The sequence below is a fragment of the Pseudorasbora parva genome, chromosome 20, assembly GCF_024679245.1.
Source record: "Pseudorasbora parva isolate DD20220531a chromosome 20, ASM2467924v1, whole genome shotgun sequence".
Classification (NCBI taxonomy): domain Eukaryota; kingdom Metazoa; phylum Chordata; class Actinopteri; order Cypriniformes; family Gobionidae; genus Pseudorasbora; species Pseudorasbora parva.
In genome coordinates, this window is record NC_090191.1 from 20,620,341 (window position 1) to 20,637,623 (window position 17,283).

The 17,283-nt window shown below is 38.2% G+C and overlaps 1 protein-coding gene across 3 annotated transcripts in view; it reads right to left on the reverse strand.

Annotated features, from left to right (window-relative positions):
- iqsec3a (IQ motif and Sec7 domain ArfGEF 3a) overlaps window positions 1-17,283 on the reverse strand; it is a 177,139-nt gene that overhangs the window by 71,252 nt on the left and 88,604 nt on the right. For all 3 annotated transcript variants that reach the window (XM_067428474.1, XM_067428473.1, XM_067428475.1), the window contains exon 4: window positions 8,222-9,432. In XM_067428474.1, coding sequence (XP_067284575.1) covers window positions 8,222-9,432 — 1,211 coding nt within the window. The remainder of the gene's footprint in view (window positions 1-8,221; window positions 9,433-17,283) is intronic.

Below are 17,283 nucleotides of genomic sequence, written 5' to 3' on the forward strand. Positions count from 1 at the left end.
AGGCTGGTTTATTTTTATTTAGTTTTCTTTGATAGTGTTGTTGATCGATTAACAGATATAATCAAATTAATTGCATAAAGTGGCAATTAATTCATCACAAATATCAATATCTGCTATGTATTGTATTGTGCATATCAAAGTACTCTATTATATTATATATTCTTTGGAGTATCTAAAGCCGAGTTTCCACTGCAGGAACTTTCCACTGCAGGAAATATAGACTTCGGGGTGGTATATTCAGTGTGTTTCGACCCCAGGGATTAAGTTCCAGGTAAAAAAATCCCACTCAGAAAGGCCCTGCTCATTAGGTAGAACTTTTTCAAAGTTCAGGAACTTTCGGGTTTGGGATTTGGGCGCTGAACTTGGGGTGCTTCTCAATATCCCTCCTCGTTTCCTCGCTCCTCCGTCCTCCATCCTATGATCCGAAAACTGATGGAGCTCAGCCATCTTGTAGGAGATCTCAATTCTCTAATTGCACGGCGATGAGGCGAGGATGGAGGAGTGAGGAGGCTTCCTGAGGAATCGTGAGCGAGGATAGAACAGAGTATCCTTTGTGGAATAGTTTTATCGACTAAACGTGACGTATGCATTAATTCTCCTCCCTTCACAACGTGCCACAGCTTATTCATTATTATTATTATTATGTTTACATGTACAAGACAAACAACAACACCTGACAGTTGCAAAATTATATCAAAGCACAAGAAAGTGAAAGGAACAAACCGTATTTCTAAAAAAAAAAAAAAAAAAAGCAGTTAATAACTGGGAATATTTCTGTTAATAATAACTGGTAATATTATATAAATTATGGACAAATGTGGTATTTTGTGGAAGTTGAAGCTTATATAAATAGTAATCTTTATTGTTCTAGAATCCTGACTAAATTAAGCGGTGCTGAGTCATCATTAATTGACAACACTTTGAAGTGACATTAAAGGGAGCGAGGATTTATCATTTCACTTGATTCAATTCCTCTGTCCTCGCGTCTTTTCCTTGCGTCCTTCCCCCGCATTCTGAAGGGGTGGAGCTAAGGCGCGAGGAAAGGAAGCTAGGAAAGGAAACGAGGATGCACAAATAAGAATTGGGAAGCACCCATGCTGATTGGTTTGAGTTCACACAACACTTTGATTGGTTGACTCCATGAAGCATTTTATTTCAACCACCAAGTCAGTTGAGGTGCATGCAGTAAGCGTTGTTTGCTATTCGAATCAACAATGGAGTTGTTGTATGGCAGATGGACCGACAACGAGGTTCATGAATTGGAGGATGAAATCCAGCGGGAACTGGAAAGTCACACGCAGTCCTATGTCACCAGACTAATTTGCCTAATCTTCACGGTAGTGTTGTAGTCAAGACCACCTAAACCGGGACAAGGACCAGCGTGTGCCGAGACCAAGACAAGACCAAGACTTTGTGGGATTGAGACCAAGACCAAGACAGGATGAGACAGAGTCAAGACCAAGACCAAACCAATACTCCTTAAATTTAAAAGATCCGTATCTTCTGTCTGAGCAATTACTTATATTTAATGAATAAACACAATTACAAAAGTAAGACACTATAGCGCTGTACAAATCAAATCACTGGCAATAAAATTCATGGCACAGAAGTTGCATCTGAATATTGGTACAATTAAACCTGTATAAAATGTTCAGATTAATTTAACAGTAAAACATTAACCCTCTAACGCATAGTTTTGCCCTCAGGCAACAGAATGTTTTCTTAACATTATTTAATAATCACTGAATCATTTATTTAACCGATTTGTTCAAACAGTTGATTCATTTAATTTTGACAAAATTTGCAGAATTAGCAAAGACAGTTTAAAATTTGTCACTTAATAACAACTTGTTTATTGAACGTTTGTATAAATAAATATAATTTGCAATTATATATATATATATATATATATATATATATATATATATATATATATATATATATATATATATATATATATATATATATATATATATATATATATATATATATATATATATATATATATATATATATATATAGATAACAATCTCAAAATGGGCATTAATGAACTTTGGCCATTTTTGAGAAAATGATGCATTGATTTTGAACCCAGCAGCACAGTAACAAAATAAATCACATTACAAAGAACGTATTGATTGCATTGTAAGCAGTACGTTGTACATCAATTCACATTAATAATGTAAAATCAGACAATGCACCGGCAATTTAGTGATATCCTTGCAGTTTGACTGGTCTTAAGATAAAATCCAGAGTCCTCTTAGTCTGAGACCAAGACAAGACAGAGGAGAAATGCAGACAAGACCAAGACCTTTAAAAAATTGACCAAGACCGGTCTTGAGTACTGCAACACTACTTCATGGCACTTTAGTCTGTGATGTAAACGCAGACAGCAACAGGTCTGAGGTAAAAAAGTTTTCTGGGGAACATATTTCCTGGGACAAATTGTTCCGAAATTGAGTAATTTCGTTGCTTGCGTAGATTTCTACGTACACACATTTGATGAAATTGTATTAAAACTTGGTTTGGTCATGAGTTATTCAGTGTTTTTGTAGTTGTTGTTGTTTGCTTTTTTACAAATTGGATAAGTGGATAATTCAAAGGACTTACTCACGCTATAAGTCAGTCTACTGGCCTAAAGATGTGTCCTGTGGAAAGTTATTTAAGGGATTTGGTCATATGTTAAAAATGATCATTGCACTTTTCTTTATTTCCTTTTTCCAGAAATCTGATGAGCGGTTGGAAAATCTCCCACTGAACTTGGCAGCCAATATATAGCCCTTCCAGCTGACTCATAATCAAGTGCACATACACATCTAGTCACTCACCCATAAAGCAGATGAATCCCTTCTGTTATTTTCTGTGAATTTTGTCACCATCATTGCAGGGTAAAAAAAAAGGGTTTTCAGTGGTCAAGATGGAAAAAAAAAAAAAAAGAGTAGATTATGCACCTTTCCTTTTGCAAGGATAAAGAGCCGCTGTGTGTAGATGCAAGCCTATTTGTCAGTTATGTAAGTTAACACGCCAGGAACACACTGCGAGATGCTGCCTGGAAATGTGATTTTAATAGTTTAAAAAAAAAAAAAAAAAACGTTCACTCGTTCCACACTTGTGACTCAGTACAAAATGCATTCATTAAAGGGTATGAATAATGTGTTTCACCTTGGAAGCTGAAACAGCGATGAAAGGGAAAACATGGAGATCTTGTATGGTTTAATATATTACACAAAAGCACTGCTTCATCAGAATAAGGTTTTAACTTTTTAAAGCCACATTTTCCCAATGACTTTTTATAGCTGATAAAGAACTTTTAATTGGGTCCTCTATCTTCAGATTATGGCTATGCTTTACAGGAACTATAAATGACCCTGAAGTGCCACTGCAAGGTCACGGGGAAATAAATGTCGAACTAGGAATAAAAGTCAACTATTTCATAAATTATTAGAGAGGAATATCTCTTTTTTTTAAATTTATAGATGGTAAAATGGAAAAGAGGAGTCAGAACAGTGAACCCACTTTATGTTAAGTGCCTTTAACCACTATGAGCTAACATTTAAATGAATCTATATAATTACACTACTGACCCTTGCCTTACAGCTTAACCCAGGGGTTTTCAAACTGGGGTTCGTGGACCCCCAGGAGTCCTCCAGAAGATTTTAAGTTGTCCCCAGGAAATTTCAGAGAGTAAAAAGACACAGCAAAAATGGTTAAAGTCTGCCAAAAATTCTAATTGTTTCATTGCTAAATGTGTCTCTCCTTTCTTGCCATATACATATTTCCAGAATTTATGTGTTTGCTTTGTATCTTTAGTGAGTTTGTATCACTAGTAACCTTTATCTAGGTTAAAAGGAAGTATCCATAACGCGGTATGTAAGCTGCTTACATACATTTATTGTGAAAGTTGCTTAATTTTCTTCATGTTTATATATTCAACATTAGGTGTAGCCAATTTAAATTGGGAATTTATAATGTCACAGTTACTATTTATCTAACAGTTAAAATGTTTTTTTTTTTTTTTTTCATATATAAAAATATATAGATTGATTTTAGGAAGGGGGTGTCTTAAGGTTAATCATATTTGGGGGTCCTTGACATCATAAAACCCTGCCTTAACCCACCCTTAAACCCAACCATACCATAAAAATTGTCCCTAACCTTAACCATATCCCACCTCAATAGCAGCAAAAGGGTTTTCCAATACATAATATATTTATAGTATATGTCAAAGCATTGCACAAGGGGTGCCATTTTGTAACACACCTACAGTCAGTTGTGTCTTTCAGGAGAATTACTATCATACCAGAGCAACAGTTTGAGAATATTTTTGCTGAATCGCATCCCTATAAACTGTAAACTTGTTTAGCTGTAGCTACGTGCTAACACAGCCAGTTGAAAGTAACTCTTTAAACCAATTGAGGTTTGAAGTTTGCTGCCACCATGTACAAAGGGATCACATGCTTACAATATGTTAGTCAGCATTCACATCTGCATTTGCATAGAATACTTTTGACCTTAAAAGGGTAATTCACAGCTGGAAAGATGAATGTGTATTTAAATTGGGTCATTTATGTAGCAGAAATGTGAAATTGTTTTAGAAGTTGGTGCCTTCTAGACTGAGAAAAGGCAGAAAATGTATTTTTGGCTCATGTGGATGAAAGACAACAACTCCCAGAATGCACTTGCTTCACTGCTCTTATGAGGCCACTCCCACCGGTTACATCACTTGCCCAATGAAACTAAAATGAGCACAGACGCATGGGATTCATTCGTGGCTGCATTGTCGTTCATTCACATCCGCACAGTCGGTGCATGTCCAGTCTACCGCATTTTCAGTTAATACACTTTAAAAAAATATTGTTGGTTTAACTTCAAAAGGTAAGTAACCTGGTTACCTTAAAATATTGAATTTATTGAAATTAAAAAATTGAGTTGATACAGTGAAGGAAATTGGTTTAATAAATAGAAACTCAAAATATTATTGTATCTGAACCACATAACATTTTTTTTATAAATCATGAAAAAAATCACAATTTGGCATGTTTTCATGTCTAGAACATACACAATTACACAATATGCTTACAAAATCTTTTAATAATATTTGAAGAAAGGTTGTTGATTATCAAAAAATGTCATTGTGTTAACACATTTTTTTTTATTTCAATGAATGCAAAATTTTAAGGCAACCAGATAAGTTATTTTAAAAATATTTTTTATAGTGTACCTATGGTGTATTATTGAAAACACTTGCGTTTGCTCCATTTTGCCTTCAATGCCTGAACGGCCGTGTGCATTTACATTCTGTGAGCGAGAGACCACCCACTATGGACGGGTTGAAAAAACATGCGGAACTAACTTCTACTACTGGCTGTAGTCTCTAGCCTCTGGCCAAAAAAAAAAAAAAAACATCCAATGACGCAAAGTAAGTTTTTTTTTTTCAGATATAAAATACATACATTTCTTGTCTGAGGGGGATATGAGGGAAGCACAATCATTCTAATATACTAACGAGTTTGTACTGATACATGGCTTAATGCTAATTGCTGAAGTAACCCTTAAATGTTTTACGTTTATGAGAGTCCAGCACAGTCCTTATTCAACCTTTCCCATCATCCACCTCTGTGATGTTTTGCGTAAAGAGAGCTCTTATCAAACTCTGCCTCAGTCACTCTTGGCTGAACATAGAGAATACATGCGGGAGCAGAATTTTAATTGGCAGCGATGTGACACTGCAGAAATAAAGCCAATAGGATTTGTAAAGTGGAGCTGCATTTCTCCCGCTTTGAATAACAGATGTCTTTGTTGGAAAGGTGTATCTAGATGATATGACAGTTACAAGAGCAGACAGTTCCCTGACATGTTAATATTATTGAAATTAATATAAGAGGTAAATAGAAAAAGAAAGTGAGACATCTCTTTTAAATATGCAAATTAGTAGACAATGGAGTAAAACAATACAAAATTAATAAATACAGCTATAAAACTAATTAAAACTCAATTAAAATATGCATTACATTAATTATATTTATTTAATATATAAATATATATAAATATATATATAAAAAATATATAATATATTTATATATATAATGTTTGTGTTTACATAACATTCATCTTATAAACTGTGCCTGTTTACTGTTTACTTTAATTAACTCTATACACAAGGTTTATAATTTCTAATCAGACTCTTATTGTAGCATCTGAATTCTGGGACTGCAGCAAAATAATATCTGAATGCCTTCAGGAAGATTGCCATATTGCAGTCATGCATGAATTTCAGAAATTATGTTCCTTGCTAGTAAACCGACATAATCTTGATGTTATCTAATCCTTATAAAATCCATTAAGTATGAATAAAAGAAAAAAAAAACTGGTCCTGTATTACAAAATAAAATCTGAACAAAACAGGTTAAAATTTGGTTTCGGTGAAATGAGCTTGAGGAAATTAGCCAGGAGTTATTTAGATAAAAAAAATACGTACACAGTGGAGAGAATTGCTATATATAATTGGGTATAACAGTAAGGAATGCAGGAAACAGGATAGAGAAGCAATACCTTTAATTAAGATCTTACTTTACTATAAATATTAAAATAATATAACATTTAACATAGCCACAAGCAGCAATTAAACTTTATATATTTTTAATAGTTGGTGTTCACCATTTATTTGGTATTCTTGGGTCATTTTGACAATGATAACTTCTGTATTTAGAAGTTTCTCAAACTTGTTGGACCTCCCACCACTATGCATTTCATTTGCCCCCCTTATCTGACACAACTGATTCAACTCATCAGCTCATTAGAAGAGAGTGCAAAGCCCCATTTCCACCGAAAATACCTGGAACAATTTGTGCAATTTTACAAGAACCTTTCCCCCCCAGACCTGCTAGTGTCTGCGTTTCCACTGTGGTCTAAAGTACCATGAAGATTAGGCAAATTAGTCCATTGATGTAGGACTGCGCGACTGCTCCTCCCAGTCATTATTAGTAATCATTTCTGTGCGACACTGTCTGCAACAATAACACGTATGGAGGAGATTCAAGCTGTGCTGCGTTTGTTGGTTATGTATTGGTTTAATAAAGAGGTAATAACAAAACGGAGAAAAAGAGCACTAATACTAAAGGGTATTCTGAAAGCTTGTAAAGCTATATTTAAAATAACAATGTGTTATCTATATGGACATTGACCGTGAGATGGCTGAATGCAGAATGAACCTCACAAACGACTTTAAAAAAAAAGCTTAAGCCACTTAAACCAATCGGCATGTTCAGCGTCCAAGTCCCACCCTCAAAAGTTTCTGAACTTTTAAAAAGTACTACTTTGCGAGCAGGGCCATTTGGAGTGGGAAATATTTGCCTGGAACTTCATTTAGACCCTGCGGTCGAAACACACCAAGTACCACCCCAAAGTTCCTAGGGGTGGAAACGCGGTGGAAACGCAGCTCAAGACTTAAATTGGGTGCGTCTGAAAAGGAAGACATCCAAATTGGGGCCTCTAGGTTGGAGGCACTGCAATAAAGTCGTGTCATTATGCAAACATTTATTGTTGACACAGTGTTTATGCCAATGACTGCATTAAAGTATACTTAAAAAAAGTGATGTGTAACACTAAAAGGCAAAATATAGAAGCAGCAGTTACAGTTACAAACCTACAGTGCTTGGCCACTATTTTTATTTTATTTTTTGCTTCACATTTTCTCTTCATTTTCTTTATATATCTCTTGATTCCTTATACACACTATACACAAAAACTAATACCCAGATAAACCCCATAGTCTCATTACTGTAGAGTGCTATAAGACGATTAGACAAAGTTTAACTTTTAAAATGTCTTCATGTTTTCAATGGAGCGAGATGAGATTAGGGAAAAGGGAGTGAGACAGCACTTTGAATAAAAGCAGTGCTATTAATAGGGTCAGACAAACCCAAGGTGACAGGAATCAGGGAGGGGGTGCTTGCCACAGCTGGAGACAGAATTGGCTGACAGGAGTGAGATAGGGAAGTGAGACATAGAGAGACTGGGATATAGTGAGTTTTTGAAGAGCAACGCAAGAGAGTACAGCTTGATACATTGAGAGAGAAAATGGTTTTATAGCCTAAAACATCTGACATTAGTCAGTTTAAGCAAGTGTGATATGGCGAGTTATGTCACCATAACAATCATCTCCTCCCCCAAGGCTCAAGGGCCCTTATGATGGGAGATAAAAGGTTCTTAGGGTACTCACATGTTGAAAAGGTTGAGACCAATGCGATATAGGCGTTTTCGCATGACGTCCGTGGAGAGGGTAGGAGATTTGCAACTGGTTGGGTTTTCGCAGTGGTATCGGGGCAAGCTAAGAATCATGGCCTGTAAAGCTTCTTTGGATGAGACCTCTGAAGTCGACCGAGCCGATGTGGATGTACTGCTGCTACTCATCTGCTCGGAGCTGTTGTCCGCTGTATCTGACTCAATACGTTTAGCTTCCAAAACTTCGACAATTGGGGTGACTGGTGTCTCTGCAACCTCTGGTGGAGGCAAGGTTTCAGAGGTTATTGCTGTCTGTGCTGGAATTGCTGGTTCTGGAACTTCCTGTTTGTCCAGCACCAGAGGTGGTAGATCCTCCCCAAATTCCTCCTCACTTGGTGGAGGGGCTGGGAAGTCGCCATCTGGTATTTCCTCATCATCCAGCTCCAGAGGTGGAGGAGCTGGATCCTGGGGAGATGGTGGTGGTTGAGGTTGTTCATTTGCATAAGTAACCAGAGGTTGCTGTTGGCTCTCGGTAATTATGGCCCCCTGCTGGACACAATTACCAAGAGAAACAGAAGTGGAGGACTCCATAACGGAAGAGGACATGCGAAAGTTCTGGCTATCAAATTGAACTGTGACATCCCGGAAGGCCATCATCAGCTTGCTGGCACTCCGGGCCACATTCTCAGAGTTGTCTACTTGGCCTGTTCCACTGTGGAATGTGGCAGGGTCCATGGGACCACCTTCTCTGACTGTTCCTGCCAACCCAGATTTGTCACCAGTTGTACTAAATGCCTCTGAGCTAAACTGGTAGGTGCCACCTTCTTGTAGTGAACACATGGTCTTCATGCTCCAGTTGCTAAGTGCATCATCAATGGATTTGGCAAGAGACTGGACTTGCTCATTGAAAGAATCTTCGAGATCAGTGAGGGTGCCACCTACAGTGGTGGGCAAGGATGGGGACCGGACAAGGGGGATACTTGCTAGATTACAGCCTTCAGCCAGCGCCCGTTCAGCTGAGATACCCTCTGTATTTTGCACCCGCACTTTTCGCAGGGAGATACGGCGTGGCAAACGACTTTCAAGGAGGGAGTTTCGGATCTTCTCAAAGTTTTTGCTGAGCTGATACTGGCGAAAGGCCGTCTGAATCTTGCAAGCGGCACGCCGTGAGATGAGGTGGCCCCCATATTTGTGCTCTAACATTTCGATCTGAAAAGAAAGAGATAAGAAGCAATGTCAGATATGGCAACATTATGACAATCACAGAATAATACTGTGACAGCATGATGACAGCATGAAATTAAATCAATAGCAAGAGTACAAATGGCTAAATATCATGACATGCTGAGACAAACCAATTTTCCAGTCACCAAAACTCAACCAATACACTGTATACAACAAAGCAATTACCTCACTATGAATAAAAGTCTTGAAGCTGTAAATTTACAGTTGGGTTAATTAGACTACATTTTATGGTTTGAGCATTAAAAAATGCTAAAATTAATTTTGATATAAACTTTTGATTAAATAAATTGTGGAGGTGAAAAGGTAGTCAAGACTGATTTGACCTTGCAGGACAAGAAGAATGTGTATTGTAGTACATGACAGTTTTGTCTAGACATTTACACACCCAAAACTTTAATATAGCTACACATATTCCTTAAACAATTTCCAGCTTATGTCTCATGAAAAAGGATATACTCTGGGAGCTGTTTAGCTGAAAATCAACTAACACTTTTAGAAACTCTTAGATTTTGAGTACCCATGTGGTCAGAACAGTTTGGCTTTGTCTGCCACCTTCTACCCATTTATCTATATTCCAAATCACTTGTCCTATGTTGGGTCAAGAGGATCCTGGACCAAATTCCATTGTCTCGAGCCATAGTCAGTGAAACACCATAGGCAGTGGCCAGTATATCACAGGCCTTTTTAAGCTGAAATGGCAGCGTGCACCATGCAACATGCCATTTACGCACTAGAAATTTCTGGCCATTAGGGGGATATTAGGCACTGTTACCTTTTCCACTAATTTGATTCTGCCTCTAATCATTGTCTAATAGACTGTGGTATCTAAAGCAAATTTCATCTACAAATAAGATGATAAATGCTTTTGCTTTGAGATCTTATCTGTCACTTTTTATTTTATTAGAATTGACAGATTTGTGCTGCATGCTTCAGCCTTTCACAGATTTCACTTTAAATGTTATTGAATGGGCTTGATATATCCTTAAAAAGCTACACAATGAAAAGCGAAATTGAGTTTGTAACTTTGAATATGGCTGCTAAAGGCGATACAAATTTCATATTTGTTTATCACAGCCAGATTAGCCAGATTATCGTATAGCCAGACAGTAACTCCATTTGTCCAAGTCCATTTGTAGTCCCAACATTACTTTCCAAGCTGAAGGTAAAAGGTTTAATTTGTTCCAACAATCATGGATTCTTTCTAGAATGGTTTGAAAGTGAATTCAAGACCCTAACTGATATCTGAAGCTGGATTTCTCCTTTTGTGCTTCCGTCAGCTGTCAGTGGTCTTGTCCTTTCCTGGGTGATCTCAGATTAGAGGTCACCCAAGTCCTGCCATTTCAAAACGGTTTTATAAGACAGAGTGAGCTGATGCAATCAGTCATTGGTACGGATTCAAACTCCCTGAGAGAAGTTTGAATAACATCAGAAAGACATCTTATCTTTGCAATCTACATTTGTATCAGACTAGGCTAGAAAGGAAAGATATGTCTGGGGAATATTAAGTTCTGAATAGGGCCAGGGCTCTGAGCTACAGAGTTTCTTACAAGAAAAATACCCCCCACCACCACCACCACCATCATTTGTAGTTCGTACAAATCAGGCTGTATTTGAGCATAACGCTTCACACCTAGACCTTTATTGAAAGCAAGGGAAGAAGTTGTGGCCTTGGTTTTCAAAAAGGTTGCCATCATTGCCAATGTCTTTTTTATTTTCATACACTGCGTGTGATTTGAAATGCGATGGTATATAAATCAGTGATGTGCCATTGTTTTGCACAGCATATATCAAGGATATTTTAGAGCTCTTGGAAAAGGAACGTGAAAGAAATGGTTGAATGGTTGAAATACAATGAGAGAGAGAGAGAGAGAGAGAGAGAGAGAGAGAGAGAGAGAGAGAGAGAGAGAGAGAGAGAGAGAGAGAGAGAGAGAGAGAGAGAGAGAGAGAGAGAGAGAGAGAGAGAGAGAGAGAGAGAGGAAACAGAGACAAATTCGATTGCTGGGATAAAAAAAAAAAATAAAGGTGTCGTAAGAACACCGAGTCCGTGACAGAGCAGGGATATGAAAGAGGGTGTGAGCAAAAGACAAAGAGACAAGAAGGCGTGTAACGAATGCAGTCCTGCTGCAAATCCACCCATTAACCAGCTGTCAGGTCCGTTTCCGATCACTTCACTAAGCGGCGCCGGGGAGAGAGATCATTCCGGAACCACTGCAGCCGGAAAGGAAGGGGGTATAGCAATGACACTGCTCCCTATCAACTCATCCAAGGCAAATACGACTTGACAGCTGGATCAGCACTATGTCCAAGCTCACTTCTTCACCATCCCAGCAGAAAATGACATATCATACATATCCAAACAAGACAGGCCTGCATAAACTACACAAGAAAGGTTATAGAGGTGGGTGTTAAACAGAAATCCGATAACGTTAAAATCCTACCCTGACTAGACCCATACGTTTCCCCTAGCTGAAAGAATAGTACAGGTATTCCAGCTGTTGTTCCAATCAGTTATTCATCAATGTGTGAAATTAAAAATGTAAATTTGTTTTAATTATAGCTTGCAATTAGCAAAACAACAAGTTAGCCGGCTAATCTAGCATGCACTATACAAAATATTGATAATGTAATATTGAAATCAAAGGGCACCCACTAAAAAGGCTCAATTGATCTTAGCTGCTTTCTGTCACATATCTGTTCATATTTTGGTGCTTGACATTAGTCTCTGATTTGCATTGATTTGTGTCTCAAGGATGCATGTATATTTATGAGGCCATCAGCATAAGACAAGATAATCAAAGGTCTCATTGGGAGGTTAGGCATACCTTCATTAGCATAAAGAGGCAATCACACGGAAGAGGTGGTGTAGTAGTTATCTACGGAACCATCAGCCTCTGAGAGATCGTGTCTAGAGTCACTAAAGCCAGATTATCAGCACTCAGACACCCTCTGAGGGAGCTGACTTTGCTGACAGTGGATCATCGCTCAAAGCATTTAGCTCAGCATTTCAGCCTTGTCAGTCAGAACAGTTCTTAAAGGATGGAAAGCCATTGTAAAATAGCAATATAAAACACACCTGTAACCGCACATTGTTGGACTTCTTAGATGTTGCTATAGCTTAATGGAATAACCATAAAGAATCTCTTTTTTTAAGCATCCACGTCCTCACAAAACTTGTAAGCATAATTTGTGAACTTTTCAATTTTCAGAGAGGCATCATGTCATAAAGATAATCCTAATATGAGAGGAATCAGACTGTTGAACATAATGATTTAATTCAGATTAAAAATTATTCTAATTAAATAAAAATTATAATTTGTTAAAAGAGTTATATAGCTGTATTGCTGTTACCACCTTTTTATAAAAGCAAAACAATTACATTTTTTTTAGCATGGCAATAGATCTGACAATGTTAATGTATTTGGTCTTAATAGGTCTGTTATGCTGCTGCTGCTGAAATTGCTGCTGAGGTTGGTTATTGCTGTTGTTGTAGATCATTGCTGCTTGCTACTTCAAATAAAAACACAGCTGTGGCATGTAAGACATTTTGCTGTTGCACACATAGTAATAATAAAAGCAGCTATTGTACACAACCCATTCATCAGAAGTCTAGTTTTAAATTATAGTTGGCCAAAGAATTAGCCTAGAAATCTAGACGCACCCTAGAGGCAGCAAATGTCATTTGCAGCAAGGCTGTCTAGCAACAATTGGTTTGCGAGCCGGATAAACCAGACTCTAGCCAGACCAATCACATCGTGTATAGAGTCGGTGTGTGGGCTTAACATAATGACGGCAGAGTTGTGACGGTTCTGTGTGCTACTTGAAAACAAAGAAGCTTGAAGTTAAGGTTTTCTCTTTGAACAAAGAATGGCACTGAAGTTATTCTTAAGAAAGTAAGATGTGTTCGGAGTTTTTCTGACGAGATATGGCAGTTGAATCAATCAGCTAGTTCCGCTTCACCTTCTTTGTTGCTCTGGTTGGTTGAAGCGCTATTTTATTGAGTGCAGAGGGACTTTGAAAGACAAGCGTTTATCCCACCTCTCGGATTGAGCCCTGCCAATGGTGAGTGTCCAAACCCAACATCTTGATGTGGGTCTGGCATGTCAGGCTACCAAAGAAATAGATTTAGTTTAATACAAGTGACCACAAGATAATGACAAAAACCTTACACATGCAAAGGTGAAAGGTGAATGCAAAGGTGTATTATTACTACTTATAATCATAAGTTACATAATATGATTTCTGACCTGTAAGGTTGCCAGAATAATAATCACACACTGTTTGTTAATAGGCCAGAGTAGAACTGGCACCCCAACTGAGCCTGTTTTCTCCCAAGGTTTATTTTTCTCCATCATGCCCTGGTGGAGTTTTGGTTCCTTGCCACTGTTGCCTTTGGCTTGGCTTGCTCAATTGGGGACACTGAAATTATGATCTAAGTTAATAATAATAATTATTCATTACATTTATATAGTGCTTTTCTAGGCACTCAAAGTGCTTTACATATAGAAGGGGGAATCTCCTCAACCACCACCAGTGTGCAGCATCCACCTGGATGATGCGATGGCAGCCATATTGCGCCAGAACGCCCACCACACACCAGCTGATGGGTGGAGAGGAGTGATTAAGCCAGTCATTATATGGGGATTATTAGGAGGCCATGATGAACAAGGGCCAATGGGCAAATTTAGCAAATTTTTGAGTAACCCGCAGCTTATCACTGTCACTTTTTAGTGCAGGAGAGGCAGGACAAATACAGACCAACCGCCACATTTTGCTTGTACAACGTCAACAGATGACAACAACAAGCATAATAGCAGAACAAAATCATTTAAAACAAGAGCCTTACATTGTATCAAATAAACCAGGGCTATTCAAAATTCTGATGGGGCTCCCTCTAGCGCCGGTGTAGCACCGTCTCAACAAATAACAGACTTAATCTATCAGTCTGTTTTGTGCATAGATCTGAGGCAAAACAGCTTTAGATTCATGTCATGAAAATTCAGCTTGAAAGTGAAAATTATACAATGGTGGTCAAAATTATTAGAACACCTGCCAAATCTGAAAAGATTTACCTTTTTGCCTCTAAAACATGATTTACTTTAATAACGTTCATGAAACATGCAGATGGTTTCTCTGACCTTCAAATAACTATTCACTTTTAACTTTAATATTTGGTATCTCCACCTTTTGCAGCAATTACGACAGCACATCTCTCTTGCATAGTGTCGATATTTTTCCCCTGAGAACTTCAACACTAATGCTATCCCATGCCTTCTGCAACTGAAGCCAAAGGCTTTCCTTTTAATGTACAATAGATCTGTCCAGTTTATTTTCCAACTCCCCCCAAATGTGCTCGATGGGGTTGATATATAATATTAACCTCAGACTGTTTTTTAAAAAAAGTCAGAAAACACTATAACCAAGATAGTAAAGGGAACACAGGATAAGATCTCAGCACCCATGTCATCAAATTTGCTAATCCAACTTTTCATTTATTTTTAAACATCAGCAGTTCAGGGACGAGAGTGCAAGTAAACACATCAAACTTTTCCTGTGTGTCGCTGCTTGGAAAGTCTGTCAGAAAGTTTTGCAGAGGGGATTCGGATTAGTTCTATTTATAAAACGCTAGGCCGAGATATGGACCCATTTCTCATGAATACCCATTTTTCATTAGCATGGGTTTCTCTGAGTGATTATAGTAGGAGGAAGTTCAAACTAATGCATCTCATGCTAAAGATTATCTGCAATACTGGGGGGAGGGAGATAAACAGTGTTTGATTCGCACTCTAAGACCGATGTCCTGGCTTTCGTGGGAGTCTCTGGAGCACTTGTGAAAACCAATTACTCTAAGAGAAGCCGGGAATTCTCCAGAAGGGGTTGTGAAGATGATCAGTCAGTAAAGTCATAATAATCCTGAGTGGCATTGGTCATGAAATTAAGTTCTAGCAAGTTGGCTAATGTGCGTCAATAAACACCTGGAGCACCTTACTGACAAGACTGATCAGTTGATGTCATGAACATTAAATGCATTTACATTTGATTGTAATGCATATAATAATATACTAAAATGGGTAGGCTACTTTCCGATATACTGATGTAATTGTCTCAGCATTTGTCAGTGTATATCTGAGCAAGCCAATGTGTCAAATTGCCAGCAGCCTGAGCTCTGATAATTTGTCAGTGCTGAGTTGGGAATTTTATGTGAACAAAGCTCTGTCGTAACACTTTGAGCATGTGCAAGTATAGGACATGCTGATACAAGTCTAATGCCAAAAAGATTGAGAATATCCGAGCTGATGCTGCTGGTTAAAGGCAATTTCTCTTAAATTCCATATTGGTGGTGAAGTGTGACTAGCAATGTATTAAGCACACCTGTGGCTTTCTCGCTCCAATTTTGACTCCAAAAATACACTGGTAACACATTATATTTATCATTATACTATATTTTGATATTGTCCACTTTAGACATTGTACGTTTTTAGTAACTTTGCAACTGCATGTCAACTAGCAGTTATTAGAGCATTAGTAGAATGTCTGCTTAACTCTTTCCCCACCAGCGTTTAAAAAAAAAAGTTGCCAGCCAATATATCAAAAGAAAGAGCTGACCCTCTTCTTTTAAACAAGAGGCATTCCTTTTTTATCAACACTTGAAAATAGGTAAGTTTCATAAAAAAAGCAACATTTTGAACAAAATGTTGAGAAAATCACACTTTTGAGACTACATCCAGATCAGATCCAGAGCCATGATCAAACACAGATGTAGTCGTCGACTCCATCAACACCCCTAATGCTTGCACAGTTCTGTAGCTCATCCTATGTCCACTTTTCATTCAGTAACATTAGATAGTTTAGATTTATATGATGTTTAATGTTGGTGATCACATTATTTTACATATGCATCTGCTTACATGCAATCGTTTGTGCTTACATGCAATCGTTTGTTTGCATCTTCCTCACATGTTTTGGGCTCTTTGGGCCCGTACGGGCTCTTCTCCCGGTAGGGTTCGCGTGCGTGACTAGAGCGAGAGACCAAATGCATGCCCATAAACTCTCTCTCAGCTGCAGATCCACTCGTCTGTGAACACTTATGTCATTATAGTCCGCGCCGCGCTCCACTTTATTCCTATGGGTGACATCAAGCGACTTCAACGCTTCAGCACAGCATTCCAGGAAGGCAGTGCTGCATTTGAACCGATTTCAACGCAGAAATGACGGGAAGCTTCACAACATCGCGGATCGCCACGGTCAATGCTGTCACAGGACACCAAATCATACCAAAGAAGTGTGTTTTTGACGGAGCGGTCCCAGCGATAAAGGTTCGGTCCTGCTTTGGAAACAGGCGGTGAGTAAAACTGCTTCAAATGTCTATGCTGTTGGCTATCGTCGCGTGAGTAAACATCAGTAAACGACACGATCGCGTATAGCTAATTTATCAATGGAGCATGCGATCTATGCTGTGTGTTTAAATACATTTGTTTAGCTGACCACTAACGTTATAGGTGTCAGTAAAACCACCCAAACATAAACCTAGCGTTCTCACAAAGCGTGCTTCGTCATTCAAATGTGCTAACGGACTCTATTGTTGTTCTATGTATAATGTTACACTAGTCTGACGCGCAAAACCGTTTTGCTTGCTAAAGTTTAGTCGCATACAATAGTCCATAAACCGAATCATGTCCTCATAAACTGCGAGTAAACACACACAAGTGTTGACAGGCTACTTAATACAGTACATAGCATAAAGACGGACGTCCTGATGTTGTTGCTTCTACTGTTCAGTTTATTTCAGCCTCTGGATCTGATTCTGGATCATATATG